The 22,026-nt window shown below is 44.2% G+C and overlaps 2 protein-coding genes across 3 annotated transcripts in view; both read right to left on the bottom strand.

Annotated features, from left to right (window-relative positions):
* The window catches only part of LOC100704127 (signal-induced proliferation-associated 1-like protein 2), a 33,892-nt gene extending 13,005 nt beyond the window's left edge, over positions 1–20,887 (bottom strand). The window contains 10 exon segments of the mRNA XM_019359444.2: positions 1,048–1,322; positions 1,406–1,988; positions 2,076–2,233; positions 6,971–7,041; positions 7,191–7,332; positions 10,221–10,409; positions 10,575–10,656; positions 10,658–10,688; positions 11,350–12,587; positions 20,604–20,887. Coding sequence (XP_019214989.1) covers positions 1,048–1,322; positions 1,406–1,988; positions 2,076–2,233; positions 6,971–7,041; positions 7,191–7,332; positions 10,221–10,409; positions 10,575–10,656; positions 10,658–10,688; positions 11,350–12,412 — 2,594 coding nt within the window. The 5' untranslated portion in view covers positions 12,413–12,587; positions 20,604–20,887.
* A 315-nt stretch (positions 20,888–21,202) lies between these two features.
* LOC100704394 (equilibrative nucleoside transporter 1) overlaps positions 21,203–22,026 on the bottom strand; it is a 37,302-nt gene continuing 36,478 nt past the window's right edge. For both annotated transcript variants that reach the window (XM_013267395.3, XM_005465520.4), the window contains one exon: positions 21,203–21,834. Coding sequence is in view for 1 of the 2 variants with exons in the window: in XM_005465520.4 (XP_005465577.1) it covers positions 21,723–21,834 (112 nt within the window). In the remaining variant the exon portion in view is untranslated. The remainder of the gene's footprint in view (positions 21,835–22,026) is intronic.

Here is a 22,026-nt window from a genome sequence, read left to right on the forward strand (position 1 = left end):
TGACTGATGTCACTCCTCGTGCTCCGTCACTTTAAACCAATCACTGCTGATGTAAAACTCAACAAAAATGCCTCCACAGGCTTTCCCTCTGCTATACTCACATTTACTGGCTGCTGATTGGTTGGTATAGTCTATCTGCTCCTTATTTTTACTTATGTTTATGAGGCGGGTTCCTGTGTTCCCGTTAACAGCGTACTCCACACGTTATCCTCAGGTTTTCTGCTCTGATAATTTTCACTCTGAGGAAATGACCTCAAAGCTGCAGCTTATTACTAATTCAGGCTGTTTTGTTTCCCTGAGCGAGTTTACTGACTGTAAATGCACTGAAGGAGGCCGGCTGAGTGCTTTTATTTTGCCTTATATATAATTTGCCTGTTCGGTTTTTCAGAGAAAATAAATTATTCATCCGGTGGATCAGTTAATCAGCTGCCACGCACAGCTGATTAACTGATTTCTGGTCTGAAGCCACATCAAACGTGCTGCAGGGATGTCATGATGTGGTCAGCGTGACGTGAGCTTGTCCTCCCAACAGTCAAAGCCTCTTTATGCACTGCTAGGTGTCTGTCAGAGCCCAAAGGATCATGCAAACCTGATTCAGGCTCAGATCTCCTGGGATTCTGGACACGTGATGGCGTGGCCCTGGCACTCGGATTATGTTTGACCCTGAAATCTGACTTACAGGTGTGGTGTCAAACTCACACAGTGAGATTAAAGTGAGAGGATTACAGCTCATAATCCATCCTCGATCTGTGGCAGGGAACTCAGGAAACATTTAATGATTGCACAGGAAGTCTGAAACATCCTGAGAGTTTAGATATGAAGATTAAACGAGCCTATTTTTACCGATGTTATCAGCCACAGTGAGCAGCAGTGTGATAGCCCCGCCTCCAGCCTACCTGTTGACTTTTACCACATAAGCGAAACAGAACTATAAACAGATTGAAACACTAAAAATCTCTGAAACATTTTCTATTCGGCATTTGCATTTCATATATTTACATTTTCTTCTAACCCTTAAAATAAAGTTCAAATAAACCATCATGTGACCTGCGCGGTGTCCCATCTCTGTGCGGCAGAATAACGACCACGCTCACGTTCATCGATGTCCTCAGCAGCTCAATCATCTGTTTATGTGATAGCTTTACTATGGCGACTGCACAGATCTCCATTATCCTACAGCCGGGCCGGAGACCCTCCTTCCATGCAAAACTGTTGGTCTCAACATCCGCCACCACTCCTTCAAAGTTCACGTGAAACCCAAGCTGACCGTGACGGTTCCTCCTCAGAATCATGTCCACAGCAGGACTGCCACGAGTCACCAGCTGAGGTCAGAAAACAGATGACATCAGATCAGTCTTGTGTATGACACATGCTCAGATTCAGGTTCATAAAGGATTCTGGTCACCTGCAGTCTCTGGGCGATCTCGCGGCTGTCCTCCCAGCCTCTCTCTCGTGTTGACAGCATCACACAGTCTCCGTGTTCGTAGAAAAGTTTAATGCCTTTGTGGCCGGCGTTCCAGCCAATCACGTCTCTGCAGTAACAGTGAAACACTACCTGTCTGCTGGCTTCCTCTACAAGCACCACAAACTCACTGGAGACGGCGAGCTGGCATGGTACATCAAAAGAGCAGCTGAAGTCTTTTGCTGTCACACTCCAGGTGAGAGCCCCGGCGCTGTTCAGGTAAGCATGAGGCCGTGGTGCGCTGCGCTCTTTTTTCTTTACTCCCAGAGAGATGAAGCTGAACTTGATGGAAGATGATGAGTCCACTAGCACTGATGTGGAAAAGTTTTCCACCAGCTCCTTCAGGTGCTCCTGTCTGCGCTGTGCTGTTATTGTGACAAAGGTCTCTGACCTGTGCGCAGCGTTTTCAGCATTAATGATCTTCGTCAGCAGGAAATTTCTGAATTCAGGTGAGGCTGAAAACATCCAACCTGGTGGGATCAAGGGACCAAAGAACGGGATGTCTCTATGCCTGGACACTGCAACACTAACAGGACACAAATGACACATTAACAGGTCTCAACTGTTCTACCTGCTCAAGTTATAATCTCACCTGCTCTAGTTACAATCCTACCTGTAACAGGTGTGCTGGCTGCAGGGGCGGTGGACTCGAACGATGATGAAGACGTGTTGGGAATGTGAGCAGATGTTTTGCGGAGTGAAGGGCGGGGAGTTCGGCTCCTGGAAGATTACTGTGACGAAGTCATTCCCAGTAAGACTTTTATGGAGCAGCTGAAACACACACACACGATTTACAGCGATTTTATCTTAAGAGCTTGAAAAAAGCCAATTGGAGTTCTTTGAGTTTGTGAAGATGTTTCAGATCTCATCCCATCCAATCCAATTTTCATGGCCGAGTACAATAACCTCAGTTTTATCTGAATTAAGAAGCAGAAAGTTAGCGGCCATCCAGGTCTTTATGTCTTTAAGACATTCCTGCAGTTTAACTAATTGGTGTGTGTTACCTGGCTTCATGGATAGATAGAGCTGCGTGTCATCTGCATAGCAGATAAAATGTATGCTATGTCTTCTAATGATGCTGCCTAAGGGAAGCATGTATAATGTAAACAGAATTGGTCCTAGCACTGAACCCTGTGGTACTCCAAAATTAACCTCAGCGTGTGAAGAAGACTCTCCATTTACATGGCAAATGGTAAATGGCCTGTATTTGTATAGCACTTTACTTAGTGCCTAAGGACCCCAAAGCGCTTTACACATTCAGTCATCCACCCATTCACACACACATTCACACACAGGTGATGGCAAGCTACGTTGTAGCCACAGCCACCCTGGGGCGCACTGACAGAGGCGAGGCTGCCGGACACTGGCACCTCTTACCATCACCAGTAGGCAATGGGTAAGGTGTCTTGCCCAAGGACACAACGACCGAGACTGTCGGAGCCGGGGCTCGAACTGGCAACCTTCCGATTACAAGATGAACTGCCAACTCTTGAGCCACAATCGCCCCATGAACAATTTGGAGTCTATTAGATAGATATGATACAAACCACTGCAGCTTGGTGATTTTAATATTCACGTCTGTTGCCCAGGGAAGCCGCTGGCTAAGGACTTCATGGACTTAGTGAACCTTTTTAATTTTGTTCAGTCTGTTAAGGGTGCCACTCAAGAACGTGGTCACACGTTGAACTTGGCATCATCATATGTATTCATACATTCTCTGACCATATGCCCATTTTATTCGACATTGTTCCTCTTTTAAAACCAACCTGCCAGACGGTCTGCAGATGGAAATTAGCCCAAGGCTATAATCTGGCATATTTACATTTGTTAAAATGTTCATTAATATGTATTGCCCCTCTTTCTAAATAAAATAAATTAAAATAAATAAAATAAAATCGTCCTGCTGTTAGACGGCTTGCACCTGGCCGACGCTGTTGTGCCGAACTTAATCAATACCAGTCTCTTGTCACGTCAAGTACCAAGTGAGTTAAGCACGCAGTTATCCATCCTTTACTTAAGAAACTGGGCTCAGACATTTCAATTACGACAAACTTCAGACCCATCTCGAAGCTTCCTTTTCTGAATAAGATCCTGGAAAAGATTGTTCACACTCAGCTGATGAACCATCTAAGTGATTTTCAAATTCCAGAAGCTCTTCAGTCCGACTCTGAGCTGTTTCACAGCACGGAGACAGCTCTCATAAAGGTTATGAATGACATTTTGTTAGTGACGGACTGTGGTAAAAATGTATTGGTTGTTTTGTTGAATCTGACTGCTGCATTTGAAACAGCGGATCATGACTTGCCGATCTCTCGACTACAGCATTGTGTAGGAATTTCTGGCTTGGCAGTTTCATGGATAAAATCATCTCTCTCTAACAGGAACGTTTGTGTTAAGTTGGGTTCGGCCTCATCCTCTGTGGCCCCTCTGCCATGAGGTGTACTGCAGGGATCTATTTTTGGGCCACTACTGTTTTCATTGTATCTCCTGCCACTGGGAGCAATTGAAATTGAAAACACAAAATTTAATTTAATCTATATGCTGACAATTGCCAGCTTTACCTACCTTTCAGTCACTGTGATAGCTCCTCGATTGGACTCCTGCTTGATTGTCTAAATCATGGCTACAGTGCTGAAGAGAAACCTAGGGTTTTTCTTATTTTCTTCAACCAGTGATGAATAGCATTAGTATAGTATTAGTATATTATAGCATAGTACAAATGTTTTTAGTTTTTTTTAGAGCAACAAACTATTTCTCCAGGCTAAATGATGATCTTCTAAATTAGTTTTCTCTCCATCTTACCAGTTATCTGCTTTAAGGTACGTGTTTGAGAATTATACTAGGGGGTCTGGAGGCCAACTGCGTGGCAAGCGGCGGCGGCGCAGCAGTCATGGATGTGAGCCGAGGCTCACAGGCGGCAGGTGGCCGGCGCACAGGACCCCACTGCATGCTGGCCTCTGATGGAAGCGAGGCAGGTCCAGCTGCTGTGCAGACCCTCAACTCGGTGGGTACGCGTGCGGAGGTAGGCTGTGCCCTGGCTGGCCTCTCCCTGGGACCGGCACGGGTGCCGAAGCAGTCCGGTCATCAGTCACTCCCATGCAGTCGAGGGATGGCGGTGGGGTCTTGGCCACGACCCGATCCGAGCTGCCAAACTCTCTACTAACTGCATCCGGTGCTTGGACCGATCCTGCAGTTGTTCCTGCTGGCGGTAACACCGCTCCCTCTTTGTAGCTGCGAGTTCGGCCACCATTTGGGCCAGCGCCTCCCTTGGCTGTCCCGGTCATGGTTCCGCCATGCTACGATCCTGGGTTTCGGGATGCACAGCAGACCTTTCTCACATTCTTTCACTTTTCTTTTATCTCTGCTGTTGTTTCGAACACTAGGTTGCAGCTTTTCAGCTGTCAGCCACAGACACCACCAACAACAACAGGACCCAGTTCATTCTTCTTTTAAGCCGGTAAGGCTTGATTTCTCATGCTGCTCAGGTGTGTCTGCCTCCTCTGCAGCCATGCCACAGACAATGCTCCGCCACACCATCCCTAACCTGGACCCCCTCAGTGAGGTCATTGTCAAAACTGGCTATAGATACTGAATACAGAACGCAGCAAACGTCAGCCACCTGGATGAGATCAAACTGTATCCCAGGAGTGAACAAGACATTGATTCACTGATTCAAACCACGAGAATCTACAGCAATAACATCAGAATTTCATTCAGACTGGAGAAATGTAGTTGGATGGTAACGAAGAGAGGGATGCTAATCAGAACTGAGGGGACTGCACTACCAGAAGCAACAATGCAGACATTGAGGACAGCTACAAGTACCCAGGAATCCTACAGGCAAATGGGAACCATGAAGAAGCTGCTAGGGAAGTCCCAACCACCAAGTACTTGCAGAAAGTAAGGCAAGTCCAGAGGAGTCAGCTGAATGGGAGGAATAAGACCCAGGCAATCAGCACCTACACCCTGCCGATGATCAAGTACCCTGCTGGGATAATAAGCTGGCCAAAGGAGGAGACAGAAGCCACTCGCATCAAGACAAGAAAGCTCCTGACCATGCATGCAGAGTATTACCCCAAATCCAGCACCCTGAGGCTGTACACTAAGCAGAACGGAGGAGGCCGAAGACTAGTGAGTTTCAGAACCACTGTCCAGGATGAGACAACAAACATCCATGAGTACATCAAAATGATGGCCACAACTCATTATGTGCTTAGTGAATACCTCAGGCAGCAGAAACCTGAGTTAGACGAGAAGCAAGGAGAGGAATCCTGCGGGACCAATATCATCCTGCGCGCCACCTTTTCCACCTGCTGCCCTCAGGGAGAAGGTACAGGTCCATACAGGCCAGAACATCCAGATTGGCCAACAGCCTGTATCCACAGGCTGTGAGGCTTCTGAACTCTTTGCCCCCTCTCTCTCACGGACAATAACCATATCTAACTTCTAAATATTACTTGTCATGTTGTATGTTGTTGCTGGGGACTGTTTTATTGCACTGGAGTTATATTTACACTTATTATTATTTTTATTCACGGGTGTACGGAAGCTCCAAACGCAATTTCACTGTTTTCTGACAATGACAATAAATATTTGAATTGAATTGAATTGAACCATCATAGAAGGATAGGCCCCTGCACGGTATGTACCACCGTTAGTGGACAAGCAGAGGAAGATGGCCATAGTGATGTAGCTGAACCTAGTGATAGCAACATCAAGAAAAAGTAACATGATATGCAGAAGTACCAAGGGCTGAGAGAGGAGCTCGAGACGATGCGGAGAGTGAAGGTAACAGTGGTTCCCATGGTAATCATAACACATAACCTCCGAACTAGCCTAGTGGCTCCAAGAAAATGCGGGATGACATCCAACATCTCTGTCTAGAAGAGGGTGGAACTAGGAACAGCAAAGATACTGTGCAGGAACCTCAGGCTCCCAGGCCTTTGGTAGAGGACCTGAGCTGAAGTAGACCACCCACAATGTCCTACATCTTTCTCCGTCTCTAAGCAAAATGATCTTATCTCTCATTCATTTCTTTTGTAGTACTTCAGTGGTTAGCTGATGTACTGTGACCAGAACATAAAAAAGCACCGTTATGGCCTCCTTTAACTAACAGTAGCAATACATAAATTATATGGTTTTGCCTCTTCATCTTGTCATTTCTGGTAAGTCCTTATGATGGATAAACCAATAGGACTGTATTTTACCTGTAATCGGTCATACATTTACTTTCAGATTGGTTTGATGTTTAAAGGGTTGCAGTGATGGGAAATAACTTACGATGTGAATCAGTGTTAAACCTAAAGTAAGGAGCACGCTTGGAAAATGTATAAAGCAGGAAGATGAAATATTTGTGGTAAAATGTGGAGAGTAAAAGTAAAAAGCTGTCAGAAAAACAAATACTGACATAAAGTACAGATACTTGAAAACTTTAGTTCTGGTACTTGTGCAGTACACAGTATAAGGTTGAACTAGGAACAGGAGAATCACCTGCTGAGGGCTGCTTACCGTGGAGACGTGGAACATCAGCTTGAATTCTCTGAACGTTGTAAAAACTGACTGCCTCCCTGTTGAGTCATCTGACAGGAAACAAAAACCAGCAAACAGAAAGTAACAATAATTACCAAACACTTTAACACCATTCTGACATCACTGCGAATACTCTATTGCAGAACCAGGACCAACAAGGACCCGGTTTTGTTTAAGAAAAAAGAAATGGTGCTGGTACCGCTGGTATCTTTCAGTGGACCTCTGTGACCCAGAAGGTCCAGGAACTGATCTAGAGCGGGACTGCCAGAGTCACTGTTGTCCTCCTCGGTGGACTGACCAGCCCGACAGAATAACACACCCACTTTGCGCTGGAACCTCAGCTGCAGTAAAACAAAGAAAAGCAGGCAGGGTCAGCGTGGACCAGCGGGACTCTGAAGGTGCTGGTTATAAGATCAATTCAGAAGGTTTGGAACTGATGCGTGAATTACGCTTCAGCGGGAAATCTTTTAACCCTACCCGGTAACCTTCTGCATAACCAGACATGAAGCTCCTGAGGAACTTGAACGTGTGGAAAGTTGCGGTGAAGGTCTAAGAGGGGTTAGATTTCCCACACAAATGAAAATCATGCTTTTGTATAATAGTTAGTTGAAACAGGAGTACTTCAGAAATTCGAGAAAATGCTGGTGTCACTGTTTGTACTGGATTCACTGGTTTTATTGTTTATATTGACTTGATGATGCTGTGCCAGGAGACCTTTGGTCATTTCACACAACATTGGAAGGTCAGCTGACTTCTCCCTCTTGCAGTGGATGTTTTAGGGCACCTGGACAAAAAGATGAGCCTATCACAGTGTTTTACCTCGTCTCTTACCTGTGACACCTGAAGGCAGGAGCACCAGCCGCTCATGTGGATATCTCATATTAATGCGATAGTAACCTTTTGATCTACCTGCTGTGTTATCAGGCTGATGTCAGTCTGTGTCGCCTCCTGGGATTTCAGTCTGACTGAAACTTAAAGAGACCTCTCTTCTTCTTCTCAGGCTTCCAGTGGCCACTTAAAAAAACCTGCTTTGTATCACTTTGCTAAACTTCTGAGAGAGCACAACAAGAAGGTTTTCTTTATTTTGTACTGATCTCTGGGAGGGCCACTAAAAAGTAAGGAAAACGTGACAAAAACTGTAGCTGATTAAAAAGGGACATCTTACTGGTTCCAGTTAATACCATCAAGTCCGGGTTTGTCTCTAAACTGGACCGAATCACAGAAGCTTTATTAGGATCTCTAAAGCTCTAGAAGGATGAGATAATAGTGAATCATTTCTTTCAGACAGAGAACTCGTAACTGCTGCCTGTGAAAACCTCTCTGAGGATGTCTGTTTGGGTGTTTTTGAAGAATACGCTACTCAGCATTGATCAGAATGGTGGATGTAGCACGAGAAGCTGAATTCTTATGCAGGGCTCTAGACTAACTTTTTGACATGGGCGCACCGGTACGCCTAACTTTAAAAATTTAGGCGTACCGGCAAAAAAGTTAGGCGCACTCAAATTTTTCAACCGCATCGCTTAACACCGCAGTTTTACATGTGCACTTTCTTTGGGGGGAGTCCATACAGACAATATTCATTTCTAAATTATTAACTAACAAACTTGTGCTTAAAGTGCTTTGTCAATATTGTAGAAAATGTTAAACTTGATCATCATCTCGGCTCCTCTGACGACCTGTTTGCTGCTGCCTGCTGCTGAAAGGCAGTGGGGAGAGGGGACACTTGGGCAGTGCATTTATTGCAGCATATAATGTGTTTTCTGGATACACTGCTGCTTTTTCAGCATTCAAAGATTGATGGCACCGTGTCAGAGCTGGCTATGAATTTCAGACAGATCAGGCCTTAACACAAAAGTTATCAATAGTTCTTTTCATCTTTTCTTATTACCCACAGCTACATCCACTTCTGTCGGGCCTAGGCTGCTCACTAGGGCTGGGTATCATCACTGATTTCTATCATCCATTCGATTCCGGTTCTCAAAGTCCTGATTCAATTCAGTTTAGCCTCAGACAGTCAGAAATATTATAATTCTGGTCATTTATCAGCACTGATACATGTGAGACTTCATCAGAATTGTGAACATCACAGCAGATGCCTTTGTGTCAAAGTAACTGAGAATAAAACAGAAAAACATGAAGGAGATTTTCCTGGTCTGGCGTTTTATAGCAGATAACCTTAAAAATATTCTGCAATTTTGCATAATTTTAAGAAGTTTAAATTTCTTCAGTATTGAACAGCAGAAATTAGGCTTTCTTGTCCGAGGTCATTTAAGTGAAAAAAGAAAAAGAAAAGAAAAAGACAGCGGCCGACAGCGCTGTAAACAACGGTAGACTGGTGGGTAATAAGCGAATAAATAATGCAGAAAACAGAGATTTGAGACGGGAAACTGTTCTTGAAGTACAGAGAGAGAGAGAGAGAGAGAGGGAGCTGTGCATGAAGTGTGATTTTTATCGTGGTGGAAGCAAAACAGCAAAAGTCAGAGGGAATTCATGACGACATTGATCAAATGTGAAGCGTAGTTTGCTGCTTCTTTTGCTGCTGGCTCGGCGAATTTTGGTTGGAGAGACAAAACCTGCAGCTCAGAATCAGCGCAAAAAAGATGGAAACACAGCGCGGACCCGACGCATCAGAATCGCTGAGCTCCGACAGCGTGTCCGTGTTCGGGCCGTGGGGTGAGAAAGCCGAGAAAGACAAAGCTGATTCTGATGCGTCGGTCCGCTCTGTGTTTACGCATTTGTGTGGAATCCGTTCATGAATTGATATCGCTTTACTCAAGCTACTCACCTCTCTCTTCCACCTGCACTTTCAACTGGACCACGGCCAATCAGAGAGGTCCCGCCCCTGACTATCTCTGATTGGTTTAGTCCATGATAGGGGCATAATGTGTGTCTGTTGTTGACCACACGGAGAGTTGCTGAGATTTTTTTTTTTTTTTGTTACCCGAAAATATTTGGTCGCACCGGTGAGACCAAATATTTTTTTTTAGTCGCACCACTGAAAAATTTGGTCACATTTGCGACCAAATTGGTCGCATTCTAGAGCCCTGTTATGCCAACTGTTTCATTATGTGAAAGCGTCACAGCATCAAAAGCTCGATTTAGCAAAATGGCTATGAAACGGGATTCTAGTTTAACACAGACCATTCTGTCAGAAACATGGGAAGGCCAACCTTCGCAGTGGCAGGTATTTCATGGTCAGCAGGTGGGTGGCACACTGGGACTGGCTCACCTCCTGCTGGTCCAGCTGCAGCAGCAGTTCAGGGACTCTGGGTGAATCGGCAGCCAGTCTGAGACTGTGGATGCTAAGTTGAGGAACCACAAATTCGAGAACATCCCTCAGAGGAAGACGTCGACTGGTCCCGTGTTTGGATGAAGATGGGATAGACTCCTCTGTGATGGATCCTCTGAGGGTAGACAGCTGAAAGAGGGGGCATGATTGGATCAGACTAAAAGGACAAACAGTGATTAACAGCATCACCAACAGTCACTTTATAAATTAGTAATCGAAAATGATCTCAAACCAGACTGTGATCAGGTTATCGGTCACCTAACCAATCACGTGACCGCTCACATGACTAGTTACCTGACCAGTCCTGAGGATCATCCTGTAGTTGTACTGTGTCTCATCATTCCTCTCCTCCAGTTTCTCTCGCCGGAGGCTCAGAGTTCTCATCAATGCCAAAATAATTTTGGTGATCTGACAGAAAAAAAACAGAAGGTCACTCACATCAGTGAAAACAGAAACCTGACAGTGATCGCAGTAACAGTGCTTAAATTAATACTTTTTTTCCCCATTAGATCAGGGGTGTCGAACTCCAGGCCTCGAGGGCCGGTGTCCTGCAGGTTTTAGATCTCACCCTGGGTCAACACCTGAATCACATAATTAGTTCATTACCAGGCCTCTGGAGAACTTCAAGACATGTAAAGGAGGTCATTTAACCATCTAAATATGCTGTGTTGGATCAAGGACACATCTAAAACCTGCAGGACACCAGCCCTGGAGACCTGGAGTTCGACACCTGTGCGTTAGATCTTCAGATCTTTATATTCAGTTCATTTCTTTTCATTTACAGTCAGAAATATCATTACATTTCAGGGTTTGTTTTTAGCACACAGTCACATGTTGATCGTGTCTCCTATCCTTATGGCAGAATGTTTCTGTTGGAAGTTACTGAACTGTTTATTTTTTAACTCTTTCGATACTGAGATCTTTTAAAAACGCTTCCTATTATAAATATCTTTTTGTTGGAACTAGATTACACTAGTGGCACTATTTTAAAAAGCGTCCTTGCTTTACTTTTAGGAAGAGCATCCAGCTTCCGCATCATGGTGAAGTCTGGACCTCGACTGGACCTTACCTTGGTTGTAGAAGTATTTCAGGTAGTATCTGGCTCCCAGGTCAATGTGTTCAATGTCGTGATTATTCATCAGGTTTTGGTCGAACGCCCGAGTTCCTCCACTGAACTCCAACACTGAGATGCTCGCATTGGTGCGGCGGATGCTGAGCGGCGGATTGCTGAAGGATGTGTCCGCTGCAGCACCGCAGGTGGAGGTGTTGGCCCGAGTCAGGCCCAGCCTCCTCTCCGTCTCTCCTCCAATCTCATTATGAAAGAATGGACAGCTACTCACCAGAAAGTTGTTTTTTTCACATTCATCAGGGCTTAAACCATCAAACACATCACATCCAGAGGTGGAGATGTTCCTTCTGTGCTGGAGGTCTGCTTGGTGGACAAAGCCACTGCTGAAGTCGAAGAGGACACTCTGACTATCATAATGAGAAAAGCATTTGTAAGAGATCACACTGGGGCTTATGTCCCTGTTTGTCCTCTGATTCCTTAGTCTGCTGAGGATTGATGTCTCCGGCTTTGTTTTCTGAACATGCGACACATAAACCGAAGCGTTCACGTAGTCGGGTACATAGATGACATCCCCATGAGCAATGCGAGCGGCGGTCTGCAGACTGGGCGACAGTGCAGCATGAAGCTGTGGAGGTTCTGGGAATGGAGGCGGTGCGCTGGGCACGTGCTGCTCCAGCCTCCAGGAAGGAGTCTCAGTGGATCGTGACAAACTTTGGCGGTCCAGTGTCGAAGTGCTGCAGCACTTTCGCCTCAGACTCGCGCCTGTGTTTCGATTGATGGCAGCAGGGTCCATGTCTTCAGCTCCGACATCACTGATCGTCACCTCACTGTTGCTTCTCTTCATCCTTGCCAAACTCCTGCTGGTGGAAGGACTCGGGCGAACTGGGAATGTGGTCTCTGACCTGGGCTGGGGGTCCAGACTCTTGTTGGAATGGGGAGGTTGACTCAGAAAGCTCAAGTTCAGACCCTCCTGAGCATCCCTCCTCTGAGACAAGTCGGACATTCGGGCCCTGACCCCCATCTTTGGTACAACAGGAGCTCCCTGAACGACCGGAGGTCCCATAGTCCCGATCCTTGGAAAGTCTAAGAAACACTGCTGTTAGTCTAGTCCAGCAGGACCCTGAACCACTGCCAGGACTCAGATCCGAAGCTCATGACTCCTCTGAGATCTAATAGGTCCACAGTCTGATTAGGATCAGAGACAGGAAGTGCATCCTGGACTCACCATCCACAGCGATCTGAAAGAAGAAAAAGTTGTCATGCACTCCTGTTGAGGTGAATCACCTGTTTACCAGTGCTACAAGTACAGGTGTGAACATGCGCTAGTCAATCCCAGCTGCTCATTTGCAGGTATGACGCATCTGTTCGGCTGAAAAACATGAAGCGTCATGCCTGAGAATTTAAAACACAAACGTGGCAGACAGACCAGCTCTGGTGTGGGGAAGAGCCACAGGACAAACCTGTGCCCAGACCTGATTCTAGATGTTATGACCCAGTTATTACTTTATTACTTTGTTAATGCGAGAAGAAGCAACAAAACACACCTGAAGTCCACCATGTTACCATGAGAAGGCAGTGTGTGTGTGTGTGTGTGTGTGTGTGTGTGGTATTTCCAGCAGCTGTCTCCGTCATGTTCAGCAGTAACAGCTGAAGGCTTCAGATATCTGTATGTGGACAAATGTACTCCCTACTGCATACACTGCTCTTTGTGTACTGCATACTGTATACGCTGTACTGTGTTTGGAGCCACTCTGACGTCAGGTCATAACCTTGAACATTACATTTCTGACATAAAGCTAAAAGCAGACATTAGAAAACTAAACATGGAACAATGCTGCATGCCTGTATGTTTGAGCACATGTTCACGCAAACAGATGTGGAGTTCTGTGAAACGTCCCAACACTGTGTGATCATATTGGCACAGAGTAAACGCTTTGCAGACAGTCATACAAACTGTTGTTTTCACTTTGGTCAGTTTGGGATCAAATATCCATCTACCTTGGTGTTAGGAAGTTTTACCTGAAGAATAAAACATAACATGAAATAAATTAAAAAGTGATCCTGTTTGACTGTACCTGAATTCAGTTCAGCTGTAAGTTTATAAGATAAAGATAAGATAAACCTTTATTAGTCCCACATGTGGAAAAATTTTTCGGTCACGGCAGAAAATCATTGCATATAGTATCTTATTCTTATTATCTTATCCTATTTCATTGTTTTTCTTAATTTTTGCTACTATAACTTTGCACTGTCCACTTTCTGCTGTGACACAACAAATTTCCCACGTGTGGGACTAATAAAGGTTATCTTATCTTTTCTTAAAGTACAAGTTAGAGCAGTAAAAAATAAGAAAAAAAAAACAATAGAATTGAATAAGATAAAATAGAATAACATAGTATATACAATAGCTATATAGTACAATTGATATGTTATATGACAACAGAAGTCTCAGGGTGCTTTGTATTGAAAGGTTAGATGGTCTATTTTGTTGCTTTTAAGTGTTTCTTTAATCTTAGTTTCCTGACTACAATCATCAGAACCCCTCAGGACGGCACAGCCAGTGCCCCGGTCCCTCCCTGAATCATTATCAGTGCAATCAGGAGGCGAATGCTGTAGTTCCACAGACACCACCACCCAGCTGAAGTTTCAGATTCATTCAGGAAAGTCCTTTTATTGACATGACTTCATTTGCCTGTAAAAAATAAAACTATGAAACAAAGCGGCCGGCAAGAGCAGAGGAGAGACGATCGTGTGTTTAAATGCAGTAAAAGTAGCGTACTAATTCCTGAGGCCAAGTGGGATCTTTACAGATGTTTCTGTCTGAGAACATCTGTAAAGGCGGATCTTCCTTCAGGGAAATGATGTTGAAGAAGCTGCAGTCATAAGGAGCAGCAGACTGTGATGCATTGTGGGAAACTGTTGTCAACTGTCGGCCACCTGCAGACGACACAAACGCCGTAGTTGGGTCATCAAAAGTAAGTCTGAGGAGTTGATAACATCGGCGTGATTGCCTCTTCCTGTCTCCTGACCCAGTCATCTCAGCTGATTACTGGATTACATCACTTCCTGTTCATAGGGCAAAGAGGTCTCTGAGGAATCTGCTTCCTGTTGGCAGAGGGTGGAGTGAGGTGGGGAGGGTGGGGGGTGATCTTATCTTCAAATTAAGGACAAAGACACAGATTTCAAGAAGCCTTTCCTGCTCGTCATCAAGTTTGCAACTGTCTGCAACATGCCTGTGACATGTATATGCTTTGTGTGAGGTTTCCAGCACATTCTGTTATCCATTACCACACCCAGAAATGTTGTATGAGAAACTTACTACTTCAACATTATTTATCAGCAATTTTACTCCAGCATCTTTTTTACAATTTCCAAATAACATAAATGTAGTTTTATTCAAATTTAGTGATAACTTGTTTCTGTCAAACCATATTTTCAGTTTTGTGTTCCAAAAGCTGCTGTGAATTCTCTCCAGCACAAAAAATATTTGTATCATCTGCAAATAAAATAAACTGTAATATATCAGATGTTTTACATCTATCATTGATGTAGAGGATAAACAGCTTTGGTCCCAATACTGACCCCTGTGGAACTCCACAAACAATGTCCAGGCACTCCGATTGATATTCACCAAGCTTCACAAATTGTTGCCTGTCTTTCAAATAACTCCTGACCCACTCTAACACCACTCCTCTAATGCCGTAGTACTCCAGTTTATAAGGTAATATTTCATGATTGATTGTGTCAAAAGCTTCTTGTGGGTCAATGAAAACTCCGACTGTGCATTGTCTTTGATCTGTTTTATTAGTGATATGTTCAGTTAGTTCCATTAATGCCATGGATGTTGATCTATTTGGTCTGAAACCATACTGACTGTCCATTATTATTTTATGTTTATCTATTAATTTGTCAGGTCTATTAATGAAAACTTTTTCCAGTATTTGTGAGAATTGTGAGAGTAGAGAAACAGGCCTGTAATGCGTGAATTGGTGTCAATCTCCATTTTTAAACAGTGGTATTACTTTAGCAGTTTTCATTTGTGTTGGGAATGCACCAGTTTGTAGAGACAAATTGCAAATGTATGTTAAGGGTTTAGAGCATCGATAGCTTTCTTAACAATTTCCATTACATGCGTTGGCCCTCTACTTTAACAGAGGGCGAGAAAAGATGGCGGCGCGCACGGGTGCAGCGGCTCTTAGCTCTCCAGTTTGGTGCTTGTTTTTACTTTTACTGTGTATATTTTTGAATGTTTGCAACGCCGCCATCTCTTATAGTCGCCAGAACCTAATTGACCTAGGTTTCAAACATAGTTTGTCTCTGGCGACTATCAGCGAACACACAACATCCTGGAGGAGATAGCGAGACCGCCAGGGTCACCGTGGATGGTCTGCCCGCCCAGCAAGCGTAGGAGGCGACGGAGGGAGAGAAAGCAGAAGAGGGGATGCCGGTCGGGCCCAGATGCTAGGCTACGCAAACAACCACACCGGCCAGCACTTCTGAGCCTTTTCCTATCGAACGCCAGATCCATCACCCACAAATTGGACGAATTGGAGCTACAGATAGCCACCACGAGCTTTGCTCGTAACTGCAGTATTATTCTTATCACGGAGTCATATATATACATATTTCTCCTGTTTTGGCTTCCCTTCATTGGCTTCCTGTTAAATCCAGAATTGAATTCAAAATCCTGCTCCTCACATACAAGGTCTTAAATAATCAGGCCCCATCTTATCTTAATGACCTTGTAGTACCATATCACCCTATTAGAGCACTTCGCTCTCGCTCTGCAGGCCTACTTGTTGTTCCTAGAGTATTTAAAAGTAGAATGGGAGGGAGAGCCTTCAGTTTTCAGGCTCCTCTTCTGTGGAACCAGCTTCCAGTTTGGATTCAGGAGACAGACACTATCTCTACTTTCAAGATTAGGCTTCAAACTTTCCTTTTTGCTAAAGCATATAGTTAGGGCTGGACCAGGTGACCCTGAATCCTCCCTTAGTTATGCTGCAATAGACGTAGGCTGCCGGGGATTCCCATGATACATTGAGTTTTTCCTTTCCAGCCACTCACTATGTGTTAATAGACCTCTCTGCATCGAATCATATCTGTTATTAATTTCTGTCTCTCTTCCACAGCATGTCTTTCATCCTGTTTTCCTTCTTCACCCCAACCGGTCGCAGCAGATGGCCGCCCCTCCCTGAGCCTGGTTCTGCCGGAGGTTTCTTCCTGTTAAAAGGGAGTTTTTCCTTCCCACTGTCGCCAAAGTGCTTGCTCATAGGGGGTCATATGATATGATTGTTGGGGTTTTCTCTGTATTTATTATTGTGCGATCTATTGTACAATATAAAGCGCCTTGAGGCGACTTTTGTTGTGATTTGGCGCTATATAAATAAAATTGAATTGAATTGAATTGAATTGGAGTCGTGGCTTCACCCGCTGATTCCCGACGCTGCAGTCGAGTTAGCAGGCCGCACGCTACACCGGCATGACAGAAACAGCAACTCAGGTAAAAGCAGAGGAGGGGGGCTATGTGTTTACGTGCATAACGAATGGTGTTGTAACAGCAGGATCATTCACACACACTGTTCTCCTGATTTGGAGGTTCTGGCAGTCTCGTGCAGACCTTTTTATATCCCGAGGGAGTTTACAGTAGTTATTGTGATAGCTGTTTATATACCGCCGGATGCTAACGTTGGCACGGCTCTCAGCCTCTTGCTCAACACCATAAACAAACAACAGCTTGCCCACCCTGATGGGGTTTTTATTGTCGCCGGTGACTTTAACAAAGCGTGCCTAAAGACTGTGCTTCCTAAATTTGTCCAGTTTGTGGACTTTGCTACGAGAGGAGAAAACACTTTGGACCATGTCTATTCAAACGTCAGGCATGCTTTCAGAGCGACACCCCTCCCCCACCTGGCTGGATCTGACCATCTCTGCATGTCCCTCACCCCCACCTACACCCCCCTGCTGAGAAAAACAAAGCCCCAGACAAAGACAATAAAAACCTGGCCTGAAGGACCCCTCTCTCAACTGCAGGACTGCTTCTCAACAACTGTATGAGATTTATTCTCCAGCCTCAACCGCCAGGAGTACACGGACACTGTACTCTCGTACATCAGGAACTGTGTTGACAATGTCACCGTCAACAAAAGGGTCAGGGTGTTTCCAAATCAAAAACCCTGGATGAATAGCGAAGTGCAATCCCTCCTAAAAAGCCGCAACACTGCCTTCAAGTCAGGGGACAGGGCTGCGTATAGGGCGGCCAGGGCAGACCTGAGTAGAGGCATCAGGAAAGCTAAGGCTGCCTATAGGAGGAGGATTGAAGATCACTTTGCTGACAACGACCCCAGAAAAATGTGGCAGGGGATCAATCACATTACCAACTACAGAAGCAATAACCAGGCGACATCTAGGATTGATGCCTCGCTGGCTGAGGATCTAAACCGTTTCTTCGCCCGCTTTGAGACGACCAGGCCCTCAGCTGTCACACCACTTCCACCCGCCCCCAGCACCGGCACACTAACACTTAGGGAGCATCAAGTGAGGTGTGTTCTAAGGTCAGTGGATCCCAGGAAGGCGGCAGGTCCTGATGGAATACATGGAAAGGTTCTCAGAGCATGTGCTGATGAACTGACCGGAGTCTTCACTAAAATCTTCAACCTTTCCTTGTCATTAAACACCGTCCCGCCCTGCCTCAAAACCTCCACCATCATCCCCATCGCCAAGAAGACAGCTGTGGTCAGCCCAAATGATTACAGGCCTGTTGCACTTACGCCTGTAGTGATGAAGTGCTTTGAGAGACTGGTCTGTCAGCACATCAGGGCCGGTCTGCCTCCCACTCTGGACCCCCACCAATTTGCCTACAGGACTAATCGATCCACCGAGGACGCTATCACCATAGCGCTCCACACTGCGCTGAGTCACCTGGAGCACCGAGGAAGCTATGTGAGAATGCTCTTCCTGGACTTCAGCTCAGCATTCAATCACATCATCCCGGAGATCCTGGTCCAGAAACTGTCTCACCTGGGACTCTCCACCCCCATCTGCCTCTGGATCAAGGACTTCCTGACAAACAGACCACAGTCTGTCAGACTCGGCCCCCACCTGCCCAGCACCATCACACTCAGCACCGGGTCTCCACAAGGATGTGTTCTGAGTCCCCTCCTGTTTACGCTCTACACTTCCGACTGCTCCCCTACCCATCTCTCAAACACCATCATAAAGTTCGCGGATGACACCACAGTGGTTGGACTCATCTCAAGGGGGGATGAGTCGGACTACAGAGATGAGGTCAACAGACTGACTGAGTGGTGTTCAGTTAACAACCTCCAACTGAACACCACGAAAACTAAAGAACTTATCTTGGACTTCAGGAAGGGCAGAGCAGACCCGGCCCCTCTTTACATTCACGGGAACCGTGTGGAGAGGGTACACTCCATGAGGTTTCTGGGCGTGCAGATCTCTGATGATCTCTCCTGGACTGCAAATACCACTGCGGTGGTAAAAAAGGCCCAGCAGCGTCTCCACTTTCTGAGAGTGCTCAGGAGGAACAACCTGGAGGAGAGGCTGCTGGTGACATTCTACAGAGCCACCATAGAGAGCATCCTAACGTACGGCATAACAACATGGTATGCAGGGTGCTCAGCTGCAGACAGGAAAGTACTGCAGAGGGTCATCAACACAGCCCAGAAGATCACTGGCTGCTCTCTGCCCAGCCTGGAGGTCATTGCAAACTCTCGGTACCTCAGCAGAGCTGGCAATATCATCAAGGACCATTCTCACCCCAGCAATCATCTGTTTGAACTATTACCTTCAGGCCGACGGTACAGGTCACATAAAACCAGGACAAACAGATTCAGGGATAGCTTCTTTCCCAGAGCTATCACCGTAGTAAATAAGCACAAAAACAATTGAACCTGCTTAACTATACCATACTGTCACTGTCACTATATTATGCTGCTATTCATACTATCATTATATTAATGCTGCTATCCTGTATATATCGTACTTACTATTGTTTGAGTACTTACGATTGTTTTATTGTACTTTTTATATTTTACATTTATATTTATTATTGCATTTTGCACCAAGGGAGTGGCACTCCAATTTCGTTGTACCCTGTACAATGACAATAAAGGCTATTCTATTCTAATTCTAATTCTAAAAATTCTAATATCAATGTTATCAAAGTCTGTAGAGTTTTCAGTTTGTGATTTCCCAACAATATCCATGATTTCCTTTTCTTCCACCACCGTTAAAAACATTGACTGAGGATTAGGGCATTGCAACATGGCCAGAAATATTTATCATGATATATATTTGAAAATGTGCGTTAACAATATAATTGACAACTTTATTAGTGCAAAAAAACCCCATCAATGTATTTCCACTTACACAAGCAGCTGTTTTTTATGTGCATTAAAATTATATAAAAATGTAACAGTGCAAATGCAAATTCCTCGCTGACAGTTTAACCAAAAGGCATTTCCAGTGGAAATTGGCCGACAGTTTCCCTAACCCTAACCCCCTAACCCTCAGCATAACCATGTATAATATCCACAAAACTTAAAAAGAGGTTATCCACACACAATACAGTAATATTATGTTGAAGCACAGTACATATCACTCCGCGAGGCTCCTGCCTACGATAGCCGTGATGCTCCGATAATCCATCAAGTTTCATAGCTTAGCAAAGTCATACTAAAACATTTGTGACAGATTCGGTTCGAGGTCAGTAAACACAATCAGAATTCATACATAAGGATTATAAGGGGCACTGTCGATTTTTCAGAAAATCAAAGGATTTTTATTTTATTTTATACTTTCAATGAGCTTAGTTTCTTTCCCTGCACAGTTTCTTGTGCTCTATCAGCCAAGTCTGGCCCAACACTTACAAAGAATTTGTTGAACTCATTAACCACATCGCTCATGTTACTAATGTTTCTATCATTATTAGTCAAATATGAAGGATAATTTAACTGCCTAGAACTATTTTTAATAACAGTATTTCATGTTTTCCAAATCCCTTTACTGTTATTTTTATTCATATTTAATAATTTCTCATGATATTCTTTTTTACATTACCTCAAAATACTAGTTAATTTATTTTTATAGCTCTTGTTCTTATTTTTAGCTTCTCTACTACTTCTATACTTTATAAATCACCTCACTGCTCAGCAGTACTTCGTTACCTAATCCCACAGCAGTACCTCGTTACCTCAGTGCTCAGCAGTACTTTGTTTCGGAGAGGCAAGTTTTACCTCCTTGAGGATCGAGGATCCAGGGCTCTTCCAGGGTTCTGTCTCTCGGATCAGACCCGGATGTCGTGTCAGTCGGTTCCGGTTTGTTTCCCGGTCCAGTCACACTGACACGGACGACACGGACCTCTTGTGCGGGTCCTGGTCTTGGTTCGGTCTCGTTAAACTCTCAGCTGTGTCTGGTCGGACGCTTCCGCTCAACCAGGCTTGCGATGCGTTTAAGTGATGCTCGGATTCTTTACAGCCCTGCTGATGCCTTCAGAGGACGTTAATAAACGTGGGAATTTTCTTCACTTCTCTGTCTTTCATTGAACTGAAAATAAATAAAGTGAAATAGCCCATTGTTCGTTCCGTGGGCGGCTTTCAAAGGTTGTAAACCTTTTGGGGATTCCTAACCTGAATGATCGAGCGTGCATGAAGACGATTTGATGAAGACGTCACACACTGCAGTTTTAATTTATTTGGATCCACGTTAAATACACTGTTTTTTCTCATTACAATATTAACATGAAAATAAAAACACAGAGATGAAGATCAGACTTCATCAATAACTTCACTAACTCGGTGCTTTAATTTAATACTGTCAAATTATTACTGTGGAGTTTATACTGCTTAACTTTTATTATTGTAATATTAGTAGTATTATTTCAGTGTCATTTCATTGCTTACCAAACGTGTAACTCAAGTCATTTTCATAATGTATGTCAGTATGTGAACCCTTTAAACTTTAATTATAATCAAGTCACCACATTTCTTTCAATAAAACTCTTAAAGCTGGATTTTAGTCAAATAATTTATCTGGAAATCACAGATGGTGACGCTCTGAGAACTCTATGAAGACGATCAATGTGAATATCAAAGATCTTTTAACCTGTTAAACTTTTTTTAATGTCTCTAATGAATACATACAAAGAATATTTATTGTACAGATTCATGTTTAAGAAATAAATACTGAAAATAAATGTGCAGCACCTCCATCAGGACAAAACAGAAAATAATGAAGACAAAGTTGAAGAGCTGTGGAGTTTCAGTCTGACTGAAGCTTTTCTGCCACTCAAGAACTGCACAAAAGATTTCACTGATAATTTCACAGTTAGTCCAAGAGAAAGATGACATTTCCAGTTAAACCAGTATTCTAATGAGAAAGGAGAGAGCAGCTCCTAATGCCAAACCCAGAGAGAGGAAGAACGCCATGATGGCTCCAGCTGTTTCTGCTTCATGAGGAAGAACGTTCCTGTTAAAAACCAGAATATAGTGACAAATTATATTATATTATATTATATTGTATTATATTATGTTATATAACTAGAAATTAAGTCTCAGGATGTAATACTGATTTGGACTACTGTAATTCATTATTATCAGGAAGTCCTAAAAACTCCCTGAAAAGCCTTCAGTTAATCCAAAATTGTTAAGGTAAAATATA

The sequence above is a fragment of the Oreochromis niloticus genome, linkage group LG6 (genome assembly GCF_001858045.2).
Source record: "Oreochromis niloticus isolate F11D_XX linkage group LG6, O_niloticus_UMD_NMBU, whole genome shotgun sequence".
NCBI lineage: Eukaryota > Metazoa > Chordata > Actinopteri > Cichliformes > Cichlidae > Oreochromis > Oreochromis niloticus.